This window comes from Triticum aestivum, chromosome 1D (genome assembly GCF_018294505.1).
Source record: "Triticum aestivum cultivar Chinese Spring chromosome 1D, IWGSC CS RefSeq v2.1, whole genome shotgun sequence".
Taxonomy (NCBI): Eukaryota; Viridiplantae; Streptophyta; class Magnoliopsida; order Poales; family Poaceae; genus Triticum; species Triticum aestivum.
The window spans coordinates 342,865,722-342,884,272 of record NC_057796.1 but is presented as its reverse complement, the minus strand read 5'-3'; the positions used below and the strand labels follow the sequence as shown (position 1 = coordinate 342,884,272).

Genomic DNA, 18,551 nt, shown 5'->3' with positions numbered 1-18,551 from the left:
ACTACAACCACCACCACCCGCCGCCCCCGCACGCGTACCACGGCCCGTGGCACCCCGCGCCCCAGCCGCCGCCGTCGCAGATGCCCGCGCTCACCGGCCCCCCGCCCGAGTTCGTCGGCCACCAGCAGGCGCTCAAGGTGAAGAACGACATCAACCTGCGCAAGGACACCATCCGCCTCGTGCCCGACGCCGCCGACCCTGACCGCCGCCTCGTCTCCTTCACCTTCGACGCGGTCACCGACGGCAGGTCAGAATTGGCCGTCTCCAACGCTGAGATCAGGGCTAGATTTGTTTTGCCTGGTCTAAATTGTGTAGCTACTGCCTACTTGCTGACCTGTACTAGTAGGGTTTTGTTCACCTAGGGGGGGCTACAGCACATATTTTAGGCTGAACTCTTGTTGGAATTTTGGATACTACAAACTTGACCTATGTGAAGCTTAGAGCCTGTTTGGGACTGCTCCACCCTTCCAAAATCAGCTCCACTCTACCAAATCCAGTTTGGAGCAGTTCCACCCAGGAGTTGCAGCTCCACCATAGAGTTTGGCTTCTAGCTAGCTCCAGCTTCAAGAATGCGAAATTTTGGTGGGAAAGGTCGTGCCCCAGATTTTGCCGGGGCGGCAGTCTGGTCGTTGCTGACCGTTCCGGTGGTGTGCCCGGCCGAAGCCAAAGCTTGAGCAGCCATGGTCCTCCTCGCTGGGCCGTGGCTCGGAGGCTCGAGGGGGGCTGAGAAACCAGGGTTGGGAGGAAGAGGGCCACTGGATCTATCCATTCCGGTGGTCGCCTCGCTAGCGTTGTCGTCGTGGCGGTGGCGGCTAGGGGTGTGGAGCGGTACCCTGTTCGTGATGTGGAGGAGAATGAAGGGATACATGGAAAAGGAGGGGGTGCCTGTGTGTGGGGTACCGGTCAGCAAAAAGAAACAAACCGTTATCCACTTACCAGTGGCAGTGTCCCAATTCCATGAGGACTCTTGAAACTAGAGTTTTTGGAGCACCTCCTGAAGAGCTACACGAAAAACACGGAGCTGTCCCCCAGATTTGAGTTTTTTTTGCGGAGTGGGACATCATACCCCGTTTGGATTGTGGTTTTGAGAGTGGAGCTGGAATTTACGGAGTAGAGCAGTCCAAACAGGCTCTTAATCTTTGAGCAGTGAAGGGTAGCTTTTCAATCTCATGAATTATTGACTTCTTATTCACCTTTGTATCAAACGTGAAGGATAGATTAGAAAAGATGGAGTTACAGGCATTGTTCGATTAGTCTACTAAATCTGAACTGAAACCCTCTAAAGGGAGGGGTTATTTAAAATTTATAAGATGTTAAAATGTTGTATGCCGGGTTTGTACATCACCTGCAATTGTAGTTCCTTTTGAACTACTGTAGCATAGGTGTAACATATTACATTAGTTCGCGTGGGTACATGACATATTGACTCATTATACAAGTTACAAAATCCATTTTACTGGATGAAATTGTATCTGGTCGTTTTGATCATATTCAAGCGTGGTTAATATTATAAAATCCAAGTCTGATTAATATTCCAGCTCTCTTTAGTGTTTAATGACCATATTTATACTTATTTTTGTGTATTGCAGTTTAGTTATACATTACTTTGCCAAGGAAGGAAAAGACTGCAATTTTTCTTCAGTGTACCCAGACTTGCAGACACCAACAAAGATACCTTTCCAGAAAGGATTGGCTCAAAATTATGTCCAGCCCTCTGGATCTGGTATTGATCTGGGATTCTTTTCTCTGGATGAGCTTTCAAATCCTTCAGAGGAAGTATACCCACTGGTAGTTTATGCGGAAGCTTCTCCATCTCCAGAGGAAGGTGGTCAAACAGTAAACCCCACACGGGCACAAATTACACTTGCTGTTATAGAGAAACATAACGACGATCTTCAAGTCAAAGTTGTCAAGCAAATATTGTGGATTAATGGTGTGCGCTATGAGCTGAAAGAAATATATGGGATTGTCAACTCCACGGAAGCTGACGTTCCTGATGCTGACGATGATGGCATGGGGAAAGAATGTGTTATCTGCCTGACAGAGCCAAGGGACACTGCTGTTTTTCCTTGCAGGCATTTGGTAAGATAACTAATTGTAGCCTGCAGTTCTACTTTTGCTTTCTCAGATCTCACTTACATTACTTAATGTTGTTATCTGATTGGTCCTATGTTGTACAGTGTATGTGCAGTGAATGTGCACAAGCTCTAAGGCTCCAATCAAATAAATGCCCCATATGCAGACAGCCTGTTGAGAAACTAATGGAGATCAAAGTTAGGAGTGCTGAGCCATAAGGAAGACTATGCTGGTATGGTTGTTGCTGCATCCTGTTGTTTATTGTCCATATCTTTCTAAATAATATCAGTCTTCAAAGTGCATAGTTATGTTGTTGGTTGCGATCTAGTAATAAATATCAACACTATCATTTTGACACTTGAACTATGTGTGTTTGATGTTTCTGGTAGTTCTCTAGGTATAGCTATTAGCTAGGACATGGTTCGTCGAAACCAACCCTTGTCGAAGTTCTGTAACATTCACTGCTAGCTGTTCCAGACATGGGTTAATCGGAAGTGGCAGTAATGTGCACAGTGCATAAACAGTTAAACACTCAAATGACCACCAGATGCTAAATTAGATAAATGTTCTTACCATAATAATTTCAATCGGGTAGAAATTATCTGAATAAACTGAAGAATAGGACAGTGCACAGCCTGCAGAGTATTATCCCCTTCAAGAAAGTAAGAACCGAGACAACTTTTTTTGTTTTGCCAAATGAACCTAGAAGTAGTACTAAAATTGATACGAGGAAAATAGCATCAAAATGCATATACGAATGCATAATATCACGTGCCTTTTATTGAGTTAATTTACAACATTGCACATGTTTTCTGTGTGGTGTTAACTTTATAGTTCTGTAATACACTAGACTTGCTCTGGCTAAGTTTCTCCGAATATATATGGTAGAATAGCCTACTAATTTTTTTAGGTTTAGCACATAAATTAAAGCACAGTTACTGGGTTTGTAGAATTGTAGGCCTGGTTAATTGTGTGGTGCACCACTGCAACCCAAGTGTTCCCTGTTCTTGTTAGCCATTGAACAAACGCATGGTTCGCTGCTCAGTGTCAGGGCCCTGCTGAGGTTAATGTGGTGAAAGATGTGTAAAGCTCACTAGCGGGCTTGAACCAGCTTAAACGCTTTATGGTCATTTTATATGGACTTGATTTGACGCATCAGTTTTGCCATGAATATCAACTTGTAGATGATGATACACATTAAGTAGCTGCAGGTGTTAGTATTTCATATAAAAATTCAACAAATAAGGTGGGATGTCTTCCATACGAACTTACTGACCCACCATTGCTGCATTTGCTGATACGAAGCTATGAATTTAGAGACTCCTTTCCAGAGTGGGTACAAATGCATGAAAGACCTAATTCTTTACTCAGCCGTAAGTTTTTGCTCACCTTTTTGTACATACAACATTCTTTCACTGCAAGGAAATACCTTTGTTTCCTTTAATTTGGTGGATCTGAACTCGAAACTACATATTAGGGGTGGATCTTTTACTGGGCCAGTTAGCGGGTCAGAAGGGCTTGACAAAGCAAATTACTTGGTAGCGTCAAAGTTGTAGCATCATTTTGCATTCCCTACCTATATTGACACACTAAAGTTCTAGACCAAGAAACCAAAACTGTCTGACTATCTCACATTGTAGAGACATTGAGTGAATTTAAACCGTCTTGAAAAATGATATCCGTGTAATTGTTTTTTTATACAATGTCTAATTTTTTTTTTCTGCTTGACAGTTTGCTCTTCACGCTGAGGATGTGTGAATAATAAGCTGAAAAATGATGGTGTATGGGGCTTCATCAGCTCCCGAAGTTTCTTTTTGTTTCTGGTTAGCGGGCAGAGTCTTTGGAGAATTACGAGTATGAATTGTACAGTACAAATGTAAAGCCGTGGCGGAGATTGGGCGTACCCAAACATGTAAAAGCATCTAAAGCCTGTGAATCCGTGTACATATTGGTGTGGATTTTTTGCTGCCACTACTACTACTGGTGTCGGCAACCTGTTTTGATAACATGCACTTATTATTTATCCTGGAGAAGCCCAGTTGGCTGATGGCGAGATTGAGCAAGAGGACTGAAATTAATACTACGATGTATTGGTTGCCTGTGAATCCTGTGTTGGACGGACTCGCTCGACACCCTGGGCATCGCCGTCTCTGACGATGTTCACCCCCGTTCCCTCCCACTGCCAGAACCGTAATCAACAGTGAAAAGATTCAAGAGATTCGGCGACGCAGCGCCCACCGCCTTCACATTCTGCGGCAAAACCCTCGTGCTGACAAAAATACCTCGTGGGCTCTACTGCTCACGTAGGCATGGCAGCAGCCTGAATGAAGTCCACTCTGCCGACTGCTCATGCGGCAAGGCAGCCATATGCACTGTTACTCAGACCCTGATTGCAGGTACCACATACTAGTACTATGTTGCAACTTGCCAGTGCCAGCCGAGTCGCAACCCGCAAGGCGCACACGTTCGCCCAAGCTGGTCGCTGGTCACTGACAGCCTGCGCACAACGTGCACAGCTGCCGGCGGGCCAGCCCCTAGTTGTCGCCCGTCGGCGCTGCAAGTTACTCCACCACACGAGCCACCGGCGCGCAAACATCCAAACGCCAGGCCTACGTCGGCGTCGGACCAACGGCCCCGCCCACAGGCCGGGGGAGGAGGGCGGCGCGCAGCCACACAAGCGCACGCGCGCGGCATCACCAGTCGTTCGCCCCACCCCTCCCTCCCGTCCAAAAACGGCTCGCCGTACTCCCGTGGCCGTACGTACGCGCCATCCACCCAGCGAGACTGGAGGGAGGGAGGTTAACGTAACGTGCACATGGAAACAGAATGCGTATAGCAGCAAGCGAGCGAGTGGCCTCGGGCGGCCGCCCCCACCCGGCCCAGCCCAGTGGGAGGAGGCGGACGTGGAGCGTGCGCTGCCTTTGATCGGCGCCGGTTCGCTGGCTGGCTGGCTAGGTCTAGGTGGTTCATCCAATCCGATCCAATCCCCCGGGGCCGGGGGTTTCGGATAGGAACCGAGGGGCAGCGGCCAACCCCTGCCCAGGCCCATGATGGGAACCACTGTTGCCGCCCTCGTAATCGGAATGGATCTCCCTCTCCCTCTCCCTCTCCACTCCCATGATGATGATCACCACCACCTCGGCTGGAAAAACAGTAGTGGTACAGTTCTAGTACTAGTCTATTACTACATTACACCAGTAGAGACGGCCACCAACGAGCACCTAAGACTAGCCACAATAGGTAGTAACATAGACCAGTAACATGTCATGTTACTAGTCTATGTTACTACCTCTATAGTGGGGAGTAACATATATGTGATAACATGCAACCTTTCATTTATTAGGCTATAGACACATCTTGCCTTGATATGTGTGATGTTACTACTACTAGTAACTAGCTATGTTACCACTTTGCTTTTTTTCTTCATTTATTGCTTGCCACATCATCTATTTTATCTAGATATGTGTGATGTTACTACCTATCATTGTGGGTAGTCCAAATGCGATTTGGCGGTGTACTTGGTACTCCCTCCATTCCAAAATATAGTGCGCCCGCGCTTCCCGAGGTCGAACTTTGACCATAAATTTAACGAACGAGACCGACTGCGGCGGGTGAAAAAATTACATAATTGAAAACTTCTTTCGAATACGAATTCACTGATATAATTTTTGCTCCCGCCGCAATCGGTCTTGGTAGTTAAATTTACGGTCAAAGTTGAAGCATGAAGATAGAGGAAGCACTACATTGGAATGGAGGGAGTACTAAATGCCTTGTTTAGTGCGACGTGCTTGACTACCGTGACGGCTGCGCGACATGGCCAGCCTTTCGGGAATCGTGCTGTGTTTGGATGAGCTCGGCCTGGGCTCATCACATCAGAGTACAGCCTGCTGATGCAGATGCGGTCATTCATTCATTCGTTCGCAGGTGCAGAGAAAGGAAAGGAAAGCGTGGGTGGGGCCCGGCGTCCGGGACTGAAGAGGACGGCCGGCAGCCCACCCCACCCTGGTGGCCATGTGGGCAGGCGGGCAGAGCCAGCGGACGATGCGGTGCGTGCCGTCGTGAAGCCCCCCGGATTTCGCGATGCGGCTGGCTTCGGTGGCCAACTCGGCGCCGGAGCCTCCTCATCCTCTCCTCCCTTCCATTCCATCCAGGAGCAAAGATAATGCCGCGCTTATAATAATTAATTAATAATAATAAATAACCCGTCACTTTCTCTCCCTCCCATAGGCCGTAGGATTTTATTTTTTTGCGAAAACATAGGCCGTAGGATTAGTTGCGCCCGTCCGGCGGCCCTGGCGGGCGTCACCGGATCCAGACTTCATTCCCTGCCTGGGATTCCGATGATCCAATCCAATGAAAACACTGTGCGGATGGATTCGGTGTTGGAACCGTTCGCTCGACAACGAAGGAAGGAAGGAACTATCACGGCTGAAAATCGTGGAGTGCCGTCCATCCAACCCATCCGACCGTCGTCCCTGTCTGCCTGGCCAGAAACAGAAACGGATAAAGTGGATCCAGTAGCTCATAACAAGTATAATAGAGCTGAGTCAGCGGGCTGTAAGAAATAAACCAGTATATTTCTGCTTAGTTGGAGGAAACAGAATAGTAGAGAGAAGGTAAGCGGGCTCTTCATAAAAAGACAGCTCTAGCGCGTGCTCCTAGACACTTTGTGAGAATGAAAGGTAGGCCACATAATAACAAAGCAGTACACTTTTTTAATCTACTATTATACATGTTGGCTATAAAATGGGCTGTATATAACATGGCACTGACTTATAGCCAGTAGCTGGCTATACTAACCATGCTCTCATCGTCACCGTGATCGCAGCTGTCTCCATCCGCAATTCGTGCCTGGAGCAGAGTTACTTTTCCTTTCGGGTTAGAGAAATAAAAGGCCAGCCCCCTTACTGACATGCGGGCCCCCTATGTTTCGTGTGATGATGTGGGGCGCACCTCACCGCAGAGACCAGATTGTGTGTGCGGCAGGCGCCCGCACATTCGTGGGGCCCACGACCTTTCCAACTAGGGATTGGCCAACTGCTCCACCGGCCCCACCCCACCCCGGCTTGCCCTGGAAAAATCTTATTAAAGCGCCCCCCTGCGCCCGAGCTCACCAGGCCTCTCTGTTTCCCTGCCGCCCCTCTCCGTCCGTCCTCTGCTGCTAAGCAACCGCTCCAGCTCCGGCAAGCAAGCTCGGCCCGCAACAGCTCAAGGAGAAGCGAGATGGAGGTGGAGATGCAGCTGGACGACGACCTCTTCTTCGCGGAGCTCAGCAAGCGGATTTCCCTCCTCATCACCGACGACGACGAGGCCGACTTCGCCGCCTCGCAGTTCCCCGCCGCCGTCCACCTCCCACCGGTGAGCCCTCCGCCCTTCCATCCCTTTCATACTTCCTGCTTTGCTTCCTATCTTGCCATTTCTACCGCCGCCGGGCATGCGTGTCGTGTGTGGCGAGCTACCGAGCTCGATCGATCGATTGATCGGTTTAGTTAGTTAGCTCTGCTTCTGTTGGGTTTCTTGCAGCTGGCTGGCTGGCTAGGGGCTTCTCTACTCGATTGGTAGTTAGTTGGTGGCGCTAGTACCAACTTGGTACCTGTTATTAGTTGCGGCTAGCACGGCCACATGACATGGTTGCGCTTGCACACACGACCAAATCAAATCAAAATCACACCAAACCATACTTTTCTGCTCGCCCTCCCCTCCCCTCCCCTGATTAAAAGCGGAACAGCCGAAGAAGACAACGCAACTTATGCATGAACGGCCATGTCGTTCGTGGTCTCTCCAACCATGCCAGGACTTCTTCAGTTAGTAGTGTAAGCAACCGCCTTGCCCCACTAATAATTACCTGCTTAGCATCCTCATGTGCGCCAGGCGCTATGTGTTGTTCTTACAGCCTTACAGGGCAGTGAATTAGTTAGTTAACTGGCTGATTAAGATGGTCGTGGCGTGGATCCGGGGATCGAGTGGCTGCCTGTCGCTGGCCCAGTTGCATGAGCGTACGCGCAGAATTTCGTTTACGCGCAGAATTTTTTGATGGATAAGCATCAGCCATCCAGGAGTTTACATGGGCGCGCATGGATGTACCTTTCGTGCGCACGTCAGTGTGAGAGCCGGTGCATTTAGAGGAAACCAAAACACCTTTTGTGTGAAATTGACCATTTTCGCAAGTTGCCATTGCCAAATCCTGCTCCGGGGGTGGGGCCCCAAGGCCCTCTGCCACGGCGGACAAACCCTTTTTTTTGTTTACATTTAAGCCTAATAAAGAACCTGCTTGGATCGGATTGGATTGGATTGGATTGCATTAATTCCACCGATTCCGAAAGAATTGCGTGTGAGCAGCACTCTTTGTTGTGTCAAGTTCTCAAGTGAGCTTGGCACCACCTTAACCAGCAGGAGTAGTACCTTTCCCGGCGAGAGCAGGAATGGAACAAGTAGAGAGCAACTAATCTGCTCGATCTGCTAACCCGGACGCTCTAATTAGCCAGGAAAGGGTCAGACGTGCGGTGCACTTAGTGATATTCACTCATGGTCAGAACCACGGAGAAAGAAACATGTCCCTCTCGTTAGCCATTCCTGAAGTAGAAGCTTGCAAGGTACGCCCTCCCCACGCAACCCCACGCACACATGGCTGTAGACCATCCGCGTCGTCGCCGCACATGTCCCTCTCCCTATCTCTCGCCCTTGGCGCCAACATGCGGTGCGTAATTACCACGTACTTTACCGCTCCAAAGATTACCACTTTTAACCCCCGGCCCGGTTAGTTAATCAGTTTAGTTACCGTCGCACGTACGTAGACGGTGCCGATTAGTACTTGCACAGTCATTGCTCACCCTGCATGATTGACAAGGAATCAATTGTTTTTAACTAGTAGGGGTAGAGGAGTAGAATCGATCGTCCAGACACTTATCATGTTGCATACGACCAAGTGATCCATGTTGCTTTGGACTTTTGCTTAGCCTCCGATCTATCTACTCCATATTGCTTGCACACAAACCCTTCATCATGCGACTCGTACTGCATGCTTGCTTTTTTCTCCCCTTTTCTTTTCTCTACGTACAAATATGATGTTTCTAGCACTTTTTTCTTTTTTCTTTTTTAAAGAATAAAATCCCTGCTACGTGACAAGATCGAGTAGCTAGCGCTGAGATGAAATCTTTGCATGCACGCAAGTTGCCATGAGTTCAGTAGCAACCTTAATTACTAGCTAGTTGCCGCCTCCTGCTATACAGCCATTGGCCACCGGATTTTTCTTAGTTTTCTTTTAATAAGCAAGTTAATAATCAAGCTTGGGCATACTACATGCATGCACGATCGCATCGCATCACATCATGTGCAGCAGCTAACAGCTAGCGATTTTGATTCGGAATCGTCCAGGGTTTCTCCATGTCCATGGCGCCCCATGTGCCGTCGATGTTGGCGCCACCGGCCTACACGCTGTTCCACCACGCCGCCAGCTACGGCGCCGGCGACGGCGGGAGAACGTGGCAGCAGCAACCTCAGCAGCAGCAGCAGCAGCAGTGCGGCAGCAAGGGCACCGGCGTCTTCATCCCCCGGTCCACGCCCGGCTCCGTGCACCCCAAGAGGAAGGGCAGGAACTGGAGCGGCTCCAAGGCCGCCGCGCACAAGGCCAAGGCCCAGGCCCAGGCCGACGCCGGGGTCGCCGCAGGCGCGCCCACTAAAAGACGCGCCTGAAAATCTGCTCTATAAATGCACTCTAAAAATCAAAAAATGGCCGACTAATTAAGTAGCTCCGGAGGCAGTGCTGGGTTCTCAAATGGGAATTGGATTAATTAAATTAAATTAATATGCTTAATTGTGTATTACTACTACTACTACTGTTATACTATGGTAAATAAGCCATTGTTGCTCCCAGGGCTAGTTAAATGTGTAAGTTGAGCCCTAGGGATGCATGCACGCAGGGGAGGGACCGGGGGCACGCCACACCAATAATAAGCGGTGGAGCACGTAGTATTTTAGGGTACTACTGTGCCTCCTCCTGCCCCCACAATGGAAATGGAATTGTATGTATAGTAAGGCTGGCGCGCATGTGGCGGTGCCGTGGCTCCCTCGGCTGATTTTTGTAATCTCTATTCTATTCTTTTTTCTTCTGTAAGATTAATGTACTGGTAGTACTGCTAGTGCTGCTCCATTATTAAAGAATGAAACGAGTAATGATTGATGTCTTGTGCTGTCGTGCTGGGCTCATGCGTTCCGTTTTCTTTTCTCCGTCGGATCCCGTTCCCGTCCGTAGAATGGAATCTCGGGTTGGCCCTGGAACATGTATAGATCTGGAATCTGCTGCAGCGCCGCGCCGCCCCTCCGTGTTGCATGGGGATTGGCGGGATTGCGTCTGGGTGTTCGTGTGGCTGTTGGTTCGGGGTGTGCGCCTCGCCGTCGGGCTCCGCCTCAAGATCTTGTCCAGATATTTCCTGATCGGAGTAGCTACATCCAGCTCGAAATCGATGGGGTTTTGGCTGGATGATTTGGGCGATGGTCAACCGGTGTCGGGGAGGCATGGATGGATGTACTGACTGGTTACGTGCACGCAGTAACGGGGGTGTCGAGGCGCACGGCTGTGAAGTGCATGCATGAGATGAAAGCGTGGCCGGCAGGGCGAATCCCCGGGTTGGCGCGCGACCTTCTCCGTGCGTGCATCGCACACAAAATGCGGCGCCGCTTCGTGCCCGTGACAGCAACGGTCTGTGCAGAGTCAAGCCAGTGGCGTAATGGCTGTCGTTGTGGCCTTGGAAGACCGAAGAACGCACACCATGTATTAATCAACAAACAATCATGCGAGTCCCTAGGTTGATACATTTGCACATTCGATAGATGCGGTTTCTAGCAAAAGCATGTACCACTGCCTCCGCGGCATGTGAACTCTTATCACTCTCCCTTTTCTGTACAAAACAAGGGCGCGCATGTACGTAAACAATGTCGTAGGGCGCATATTACGGCATCTTCAACGTGAACCCCTCGAACCGCCCATAACCGTCCGAACTAACAGGATCTACAACCATAACTAGCAAAATCCGGGCCTCAAACGTCACTGAACACGCTCGGACGCGTTTGCGGACAATGACAGGTCAGCACGCAAAAATTCAATTCCACAACCGGATACCTTATTTTCAAATCATCAAATCCATACAGTTATATGCAATGTAAAACAGTCCTTGTTGTTCCCTCCAAGTCTCAGTACGGCCGCTGGCTAAGCCCTCTCGGGGTGAAGGTGCGGTCACCGGTGAGGTAGAGTAGGACATGAGATACGGACCAACTCATGGGACTAGAGGCACCGCCATCTCCCATGCCCTACTCTTCTTCGTCGGAGCCCGTTGCCTCAACATCGCCAGTCCATATGAGATCGATGATTACACTTAAGGAGTTCCAGTTCCTTCACAATGCATTGTATCTCATGAGCTTGTTCAACCACAGAACGGGTTGTTCACCATCTTGTAGTCGTGAAAATTCTCCATGATGTACATGTTGGAAATATGCCCTACAGGCAATAATATTTGTATTATTATATTTTCATATTCATAATTAAAGAGTTTATATTCTATGTTATAACTGCTATGATCCTAGAATATGCGATCCAGTGGAAAATTCATGTGCATGTGTGGAATAATAAACGGTAAATAAAAGGTTCCTAGTCTCGCCGCTAAGACTAACTCAAGTGTTACTGGTGATCACGTTTTCCGGATCTTAGTATATCGTTAAGTGTAACGATGGTCCTGAAACAACAATGAGATTATGACGTTAGAAGAATGTTCATATTGAACCAACCCAATCTAGTTTGTTATGAATTGAGTTAACATTGTCTGCATTCAATTGTAATAACACTGAGTGTTAACATGTGATATTGCTCCTTAGACCATGAGAGTATCGCGATGACCTCTTACCGTTCGGTGGGCTTTGGGCGCTCAAACGTCACCTTTAACACGGTGATCATAACGACAACTTACGGGTTCATCGGAAAGTTTGACAAGTGGCCGAATAGCTCAATAGTGGGATTTATTCCTCCGACGATGGAGAGATATTTAGGGCCCTCTCGGTGTGACGACATCGATCATCGTCTGGCCAGACACGCGTGATTTAGTCACGGGGATGCTGGAACACAATAACGAGAAAGAGAACAAAACCGGTAAGGAGCATTTCGGTATAATGAGCATGGTGATGACTCGGGAGGATACTGATACATTCCGGGTTTTGTGAAGTATCGCGAAGCAAAGTGAACAACACATGATAACCAAAGGTTCACTCAAATATCATTCGTGTACTCATAGGGATTGATACGGACGTCCACGGTCCCGCTGCCGGTCATTGAACAAACGGTTTCGTTCATGTCTATGAGTTACCGAACCTACAGGGTCACAAGCTTAAGGCAATCACGATCTGCTGAGTGTTAGTAGGACGGGAGTCATGAGAATATATTCGTGGAATTATTTCTGAATATTTGGAATAGTTTCGAGAGGATCCGAAAGCGTTTCGGGGTCGGGAGGGTTTTGGTGAATATCAAGCGTATCGGTGCTTGATCGGTTAGAACGAGAAGAAGTTCGACTACATCAACCGCGTTGTCAAACGCTTCCGCTTTCGTTCTCCGAGGGTACGTGGTGTTGGGGAACGTAGCATGCAATTTCAAAAAAATGCCTACGATCACGCAAGATATATCTAGGAGATGCATAGCAACGAGAGGGGGAGAGTGTGCCCACGTACCCTCGTAGACCGAAAGCGGAAGCTTTAGGTTAATGCGTTTGATGTAGTCGAATGTCTTCATGATCCAACCGATCTAGTACCGAACATACGGCACCTCCGAGTTCAGCACACGTTCAGCTCGCTGACATCCCTCGAACTCTTGATCCAGCAGAGGGTCGAGGGAGAGTTCCGTCAGCACGACGGCGTGGTGACGGTGATGGAGATGTGATCCGCGCAGGGCTTCGCCTAAGCACTACAACGCTATGACCGGAGGAGTAAACTATGGAGGGGGGCACCGCACACGGCTGAGAGAACAATTGATGTGTTATGGGGAGCCCCCTGCCCCCGTATATAAAGGAGGGGAGGAGGAGGCGGCCGGCCAAGAGGGGCGCGCCATGGGGGGAGTCCTACTAGGACTCGACTCCTAGTAGGATTCGCCCCCCCCCCTTTTCCTTACTTCATCGGGTGGGGGGGGGGGAAGGAAGGAGTGGGAGAGGGAAAGAGGGAAAGGGGGGCGCCGCCCCCTCCCCTAGTCCTATTTGGACTCCCATGGGGGGCGGCCACCCCTTGTGGGTTGTCCCCTCTCTCTCCTGTGGCCCATGAGGCCTATGACTTCCCCCGGGGGGTTCCGGTAACCCCTCGGCACTCCGGTAAAATACCCGAACCACTCGAAACCATTCCGATATCCGAATACCACCTTCCAATATATCAATCTTTACCTCTCGACTATTTTGAGACCCCTCGTCATGTCCGTGATCTCATCCGGGACTCCGAACAAACTTCGGTCACCAAAACACATAACTCATAATAAAAAATCGTCATCGAACGTTAAGCGTGCGGACCCTACGGGTTTGAGAACTATGTAGACATGATCGAGACACATCTCAGGTCAATAACCAATAGCGGAACCTCGATGCTCATATTGGTTCCTACATATTCTACGATGATCTTTATCGGTCAAACCGCAATAACAACATACGCTATTCCCTTTGTCATCGGTATGTTACTTGCCCGAGATTTGATCGTCGGTATCATCATACCTAGTTCAATCTCATCATTGGCAAGTCTCTTTACTTGTTCCGTAATGCATCATCCTACAACTAACTCATTAGTCACATTGCTTGCAAGGCTTATAGTGATGTGCATTACCGAGAGGGCCCAGAGATACCTCTCCGATACTCGGAGTGACAAATCCTAATCTTGATCTATGCCAACCCAACAAACACCTTCGGAGACACCTGTAGAACATCTTTATAACCACCTAGTTACGTTGTGACGTTTGATAGCACACAAGATGTTCCTCCAGTATTCGGGAGTTGTATAATTTCATAGTTAGAGGAATATGTATAAGTCATGAAGAAAACAATAGCAATAAAATTTAACGATCATTATGCTAAGCTAACGGATGGGTCTTGTCCATCCCATCATTCTCTAATGATGTGATCCCGTTCATCAAATGACAACACATGTCTATGGTCAGGAAACTTAACCATCTTTGATTAACGAGCTAGTCAAGTAGAGGCACACTAGGGACACTTAGTTTTGTCTATGTATTCACACATGTACTAAGTTTCCTGTTAATACAATTCTAGCATGAATAATAAACATTTACCATGATATAAGGAAATATAAAATAACAACTTTATTATTGCCTCTAGGGCATATTTCCTTCAGTCTCCCACTTGCACTAGAGTCAATAATCTAGATTACATAGTAATGATTCTAACACCCATGGAGTCTTAATGCTGATCATGTTTTGCTCGTAGAAGAGGCTTAGTCAACGGGTCTGCAACATTCAGATCCGTATGTATTTTGTAAATCTCTATGTCTCCCTCCTTGGCTTTTCCCGTTTTGAGTATGCTCCCCATTTACACACAAAAAAGTGTGATTCTTTTGAAAGATACTCATTTTTTCTGTACTTTTAGTATGCCATGTCCTTGGCTTTAGTTTTTCGTTGCATGTTTAAGCAAGTCGCAAAAGATAATTTGTAGTCTTTCAGACATCTGTTCTCATAGTTGTCTCACATTACTTTGTGCGTTGTAAGAGATAGGCTGCTGCTACTACTCTGAGATTTAATGCAGTGAATATGTGCACAATTTTTCAATGATCAGGTTCGGTGGAGATAGGAGCTGTTGGTGTTTTTATTGCCATATTTAACCAAGTCTCCAAAGTTTGTATCTACCCGCTCGTTAGCGTAAGAACATCATTCGTCGCTGAAGAAGATGCCATCATTAGCAAATACCTAGAAGAAAATAACAGCAAAGACCTAGAGGAAATAATATTTGTATTATTATATTTTCATATTCATAATTAAAGAGTTTATATTCTATGTTATAACTGCTATGATCTTAGAATATGCGATCCAGTGGAAAACTCATGTGCATGTGTGGAATAATAAACGGCAAATAAAAGGTTCCTAGTCTCGCCGCTAAGACTAACTAAAGTGTTATTGGTGATCACGTTTTCTAGATCTTAGTATATCGTTAAGTGTAACGATGATCCTAAAACAACAATGAGATTATGACGTTAGAAGAACGTTCATATTGAACCAACCCAGTCTAGTTTGTTATGAATTGAGTTAACATTGTCTGCATTCAATTGTAATAACACCGAGTGTTAACGTGTGATATTGCTCCTTAGACCATGAGAGTATCGCGATGACTTCTTACCGTTCGGTGGGCTTTGGGCGCTCAAACGTCACCTTTAACACGGTGATCATAACGACAACTTACGGGTTCATCGGAAAGTTTGACAAGTGGCTGAATCGCTCAATAGTGGGATTTATTCCTCCGATGATGGAGACATATTTAAGGCCCTCTCGGTGTGACAACATCGATCATCGTTTGGCCAGACACACGTGACTTAGTCACGGGGATGCTGGAACACAATAACGAGAAAGAGAACAAAACCGGTAACGAGCATTTCGGTATAATGAGCATGGTAATGACTCGGGAGGATACTGATACATTCCGGGTTTTGTGAAGTATCGCGAAGCAAAGTGAACAACACATGATAACCAAAGGTTCACTCAATATCATTCGTGTACTCATAGGGGTTGATACGGACGTCCACGGTCCCGCTGCCGGTCATTGAACGAATGGTTTCGTTCATATCTATGAGTTACCGAACCTACAGGGTCACAAGCTTAAGGCAATCACGATCTGCTAAGTGTTAGTAGGATGGGAGTCATGAGAATATATTTGTGGAATTATTTCTGAATATTTGGAATAGTTTCGAGAGGATCCGAAAGCGTTTCGGGGTCGGAAGGGTTTTGGTGAATATCAAGCGTATCGGTGCTTGATCAGCTAGAACGAGAAGAAGTTCGACTACATCAACCATGTTGTCAAACGCTTCCGCTTTCGGTCTATGAGGATACGTGCTGTTGGGGAACATAGCATGCAATTTCAAAAAAATTCCTACGATCACGCAAGATCTATCTAGGAGATGCGTAGCAAAGAGAGGGGAAGAGTGTGTCCATGTACCCTCGTAGACCAAAAGCGGAAACTTTAGGTTAATGCGGTTGATGTAGTCGAACGTCTTCACGATCCAACTGATCTAGTACCGAACATACGGCACCTCCGAGTTCAGCACACGTTCAGCTCGCTGACGTCCCTTGAACTCTTGATCCAGCAGAAGGTCGAGGGAGAGTTCCGTCAGTACGACAGCGTGGTGACGGTGATGGAGACGTGATCCGCGCAGGGCTTCGCCTAAGCACTACGACGCTATGATCGGAGGAGTAAACTATGGAGGGGGGTACCGCACACGGCTAAGAGAACAATTGATGTGTTATGGGGTGCCCCCTAAAGGAGGGAAGGACGAGGCGGCCGGCCAAGAGGGGCGCGCCATGGGGGGGGGGGGAGTCCTACTAGGACTCCACTCCTAGTAGGATTCGCCCCCCTATTTCCTTTCTTCATCGGGGGGGGGGAGGAAGGAGTGGGAGAGGGAGAGAGGGAAAGGGGGCGGCACCCCCTCCCCTAGTCCTATTTGGACTCCCATGGGGGGCACCCCTTGTGGGCTGTCCCCTCTCTCTCGCGTGGCCCATGAGGCCCATGACTTCCACCGGGGGGTTCCGGTAACCCCTCGTCACTCCGGTAAAATACCCGAACCACTCGAAACCATTCCGATGTCCGAATACCACCTTCCAATATATCAATCTTTACCTCTCGACTATTTCGAGACTCCTCTTCATGTCCGTGATCTCATCCGGGACTCCGAACAAACTTCGGTCACCAAAACACATAACTCATAATAAAAATCGTCATCGAACGTTAAGCGTGCGGACCCTATGGGTTCGAGAACTATGTAGACATGACCGAGACACATCTCAGGTCAATAACCAATAGCGGAACCTGGATGTTCATATTGGTTCCTACATATTCTACGAAGATCTTTGTCGGTCAAACCGCAATAACAACATACATTATTCCCTTTGTCATCGGTATGTTACTTGCCCGAGATTTGATCGTCGGTATCATCATACCTAGTTCAATCTCATTACAGGCAAGTCTCTTTACTCGTTTTGTAATGCATCATCCTGCAACTAACTCATTAGTCACATTGCTTGCAAGGCTTATAGTGATGTGTATTACCGAGAGGGCCCAGAGATACCTCTCCGATACTCGGAGTGACAAATCCTAATCTTGATCTATGCCAACCCAACAAACACCTTCGGAGGCACCTGTAGAGCATCTTTATAATCACCTAGTTTCGTTGTGACGTTGGATAGCACACAAGGTGATCCTCCAGTATTCGAGAGTTGCATAATCTCATAGTCATAGGAATATGTATAAGTCATGAAGAAAGCAATAGCAATAAAACTTGACGATCATTATGCTAAGCTAACGGATGGGTCTTGTCCATCACATCATTCTCTAATGATGTGATCCCGTTCATCAAATGACAACACATGTCTATGGTCAGGAAACTTAACCATCTTTGATTAACGAGCTAGTCAAGTAGAGGTACACTAGGGACACTTAGTTTTGTCTATGTATTCACACATGTACTAAGTTTTCGGTTAATACAATTCTAGCATGAATAATAAACATTTATCATGATATAAGGAAATATAAATAACAACTTTATTATCGCCTCTAGGGCATATTTCCTTCAGTCTCCCACTTGCACTAGAGTCAATAATCTACATTACATAGTAATGATTCTAACACCCATGGAGTCTTGGTGCTGATCATGTTTTGCTCATGAGAGAGGCTTAGTCAATGGGTCTGCAACATTCAGATCGTATGTATTTTGCAAATCTCTATGTCTCCCTCCTTGACTCGATCGCGGATGGAATTGAAGCGTCTCTTGATGTGTTTGGTTCTCTTGTGAAATCTGGATTCCTTCGCCAAGGCAATTGCTCCAGTATTGTCACAAAGATTTTCATTGGACCCGATGCACTAGGTATTACACCTAAATCGAATATGAACTCCTTCATTTGCTGCTTCTGAAGCAACTATGTACTCCGCTTCACACGTAGATCCAGCCATGACGCTCTGCTTGGAACTGCACCAACTGACAGCTCCACCATTCAATATAAATACGTATCCGGTTTGCGACTTAGAGTCATCTGGATCAGTGTCAAAGCTTGCATCGACGTAACCATCTACGACGAGCTCTTTGTCACCTCCATAAACGAGAAACATATCCTTAGTCCTTTTCAGGTATTTCAGGATGTTCTTGACCGCTGTCCAGTGATCCACTCCTGGATTACTTTGGTACCTCCCTGCTGAACTTATAGCAAGGCACACATCAGGTCTGATACACAACATTGCATACATGATAGA

General features: G+C 47.5%; 2 protein-coding genes across 2 annotated transcripts; both read left to right on the top strand.

The window, feature by feature from the left end:
* LOC123181925 (probable E3 ubiquitin-protein ligase LUL4) lies at positions 1 to 4,099 on the top strand (the record flags this gene model as incomplete). Its single annotated transcript, XM_044594333.1, is given in 4 exon segments — positions 1 to 247; positions 1,590 to 2,082; positions 2,181 to 2,308; positions 3,808 to 4,099. Coding segments are annotated over 3 exon segments (774 nt in total). The 3' UTR covers positions 2,295 to 2,308; positions 3,808 to 4,099.
* A 3,081-nt stretch (positions 4,100 to 7,180) lies between these two features.
* On the top strand, positions 7,181 to 10,260 carry LOC123181922 (uncharacterized). The gene is made up of 2 exons (XM_044594331.1): positions 7,181 to 7,434; positions 9,451 to 10,260. The coding sequence occupies exons 1-2, from the start codon at positions 7,300 to 7,302 to the stop codon at positions 9,766 to 9,768; spliced, it is 453 nt and encodes a 150-aa protein (XP_044450266.1). The 5' UTR covers positions 7,181 to 7,299; the 3' UTR covers positions 9,769 to 10,260.
* Positions 10,261 to 18,551: the final 8,291 nt, after the last annotated feature.